At 37.1% G+C, this 2813-nt stretch overlaps 1 protein-coding gene across 1 annotated transcript in view; it reads left to right on the top strand.

Moving 5' to 3' along the window:
* Positions 1-2013, top strand: part of LOC139116808 (nmrA-like family domain-containing protein 1) — an 18920-nt gene extending 16907 nt beyond the window's left edge. The window contains exons 8-9 of the mRNA XM_070679485.1: positions 717-910; positions 1206-2013. Of these exons, the coding sequence (XP_070535586.1) occupies positions 717-910; positions 1206-1400 (389 nt within the window). The 3' untranslated portion in view covers positions 1401-2013. The remainder of the gene's footprint in view (positions 1-716; positions 911-1205) is intronic.
* Positions 2014-2813: the final 800 nt, after the last annotated feature.

Genomic DNA, 2813 nt, shown 5'->3' on the forward strand with positions numbered 1-2813 from the left:
TCAATTTGCCCTAATAAGTTAGTACATTTATGCCGTGTAATTTATTGCTAGCATTCATTTTTTTTTATCACTGTCTTCATGTATATTTATATCATACACCATTTACACAAAGGATAGGGCAAAACCTTGCACAGTATATATTGACTGGTAATATTGGGTTGTCGAGAAAGTAATTTAACGATATTTACCAACATTAAACATATAAATTCGCCATCCATGTGTTAATTCTATGAGAAAAATTAAATTACTGATTAAAACAACAGTAGGTTAGTGTAAAGTTTACTTACTTCAAGTAAAGTGATGTATTCATTGCTTTGACAAAGATGTTGTTTTGCGATATGAGATAGCGACTATGTAAGTGTGAGTGCTCCATGAACTCTACAGCGTGTGGAGGGGTCAGCTCGGTTATTGAACCAGTCTTTGTAAGGATGGGGATTTGGCCGAGTCGTTTTGGCAGTGATGTCTTCGTTAGATGATCAGGTGCCGTACGTTGTGAGTTCGAATCCGATTGAAGGTTTACTGAATTTACTCGATGGCCTTCAACGCATGTGGTAGACCAAACAAGTATTGTTAAAGTATGAGAGTCAAACTGTCTGTCCCCTTTAGGCATTCTCCTGTAACTGTGAAATTATTTCGCATTCCTATTTTTACTGTGTTTCGTGTGTCAACACTTTAGTTTCCATTGGTAAATCGCATGTTTCTTGTGACCTGTCTAGATATTCCATTGGGAGACAAAGCATGGGACATCATCAGCCTGACGGACGCAGGGTCAGCAATTTCCGCCGTATTTGACAAACCTTCTGAGTTCATTGGTAAAAGGATTCCTCTTGTTAGCGACCGACATTCAATACCAGAATGCGCAGAGGTCTTATCCCGTCACCTTTCGCCAATAGTTTTCAAAGCGAGTAATGTAAGTCTCATATTTATATAAATATTTACATAAGCAGTTTATAATATATGTCTGAAGTATAACTATCATTTAGGCCCTGGGGTGGATTTAAACGGTATATCGTGTATTTCGAAATTTATTGCAGTGCTTCATTCTTTGGTGACTGAATGTCTTTGGATATTTATTTACAATGGCTTTAAATGATATATTCATGCTATGAAACAAACATAAACAAATAGCATTCTCTTAATTTGCGAACTCATAAATGTCGCCATTGGTGTGATTTATTTCTCAAATATACCATTTTACACTTTAGATAACTCCGAGGGAGTACTCAAAGCTAGAATTCAACGGAGCTAGCGAGTTTGCCACACTTTACGAATATCTCCAAACCGAAGAAAGCAAGTTCAAAGATGGGACAAAGCTAACAAGACGACTGAATCCAGAGGCCAAAAGTTTTGAACAGTGGGTTATCGCTAACAAAGAGAGTTTACGAGATGCCTTTCGGTAGCTCTTTATTTTTTCCTAAATCCTCGTAGCAAAGTAACGGGGTGAGTTTTCGTAAATTTTGAGTTTTTCACAAAATAATAAAAAACACCGTTTATTCATATTCAGATAGATTGCCGACAAATGACATCAATGTTCGAAACATTATCTTGGCGCTAATGAGGGGAAACAGAACATTGAAAGAATATCATGTGACAAGTTTTCATGCGTCCGCTCATAAACCCCCTCGCCTCTATATCGTTAGTGCCCGCTATTTGCAATCCATCTTTCAAGGTCATGAAAATACATGTTGTTCAAGAACATAGTTCTCATATTATTAGCAAGCTTCAAAGGACTTTGTACTATTTCTTATAAAAGCCAAGTAGGATTCCTAAATGATTTTTATAATACCTTTGCAAGGGTACCTATTCATTCATTTCCCTTTGCCAAATTTTTCGAAGTTCAATTGCTTTAAAATGCCACTGAAGTTGTACTTGGTTATGTATTATTCGGTTAATGTGTTTTCAAATAAATACGACACATAGTTGCCCTTAATCCATACACATAATTCGCAAATAATTCAGCGTTCTGTCTGTGCACATATGTGTGACATTGACAATAAAGATATCAACATATCTATATTGTTGTGTGGACTCCTGGATGTGTTATTTTCAATTTTTGAAAACATTCAATCTATGCACGGTGTCCCATCCTCTCGAATATAGACGTTTACAAAACTCCAAGAGCTCTTTAAACCTATGGCGTTTTTGAAATTATCGTCACTAAAACTACATATCCTTTTTAATATCTGATATTAATATGTGAAACTATGTAGAGGGTTACATAATACTTTTATGGTACAAATCCGTGAAAACTATTAGCAAAGTCGGTAGCACCTCGGCATGACCTACTTTAAACTTGTAAACAACTTCCATGACCGGGAAGTCACGTGATAGGGTAAAGGTTTGGTAGGGGTGAGAAGCCCGTTTGTCAGCAGCTGTACCATTTTCTGGGCCATGGCGCTTGAAAGTCAGAGGTAAGGTTGGAAACATGAGCCAATAGTTGCTACCCACTTTGGAAGATTTTTGCGTAAAAGGAGGACCCAGCTGAGCAGAAGATATCAGTGCAACTCTTTCGTTGTAGTGCATCCGTGCTGCTGTACTGTCTTATCGCAATTTTCTGGTGAGACAGTGACCTAGTGCTGTGTTAGGGTTGAACCTTTGCCTTAATCGGGAGGACAACTAGATACAAAAACATCACGTTTGGCGATCATTCACTCTCGAAGAACATTAGGAGATTATTGTCTCATAGTCATTAACATATAACCTATATTGGATAAGTTATACTGAACTAAAAATGAAAGAGATTACCGTGTATAAATAGTCAAATTGATTGGCCACAATGTTATCGATCTTCGAAACATTAGCTTTACGGTAAT

This window comes from Ptychodera flava, chromosome 18 (assembly GCF_041260155.1).
Source record: "Ptychodera flava strain L36383 chromosome 18, AS_Pfla_20210202, whole genome shotgun sequence".
Lineage (NCBI taxonomy): Eukaryota > Metazoa > Hemichordata > Enteropneusta > Ptychoderidae > Ptychodera > Ptychodera flava.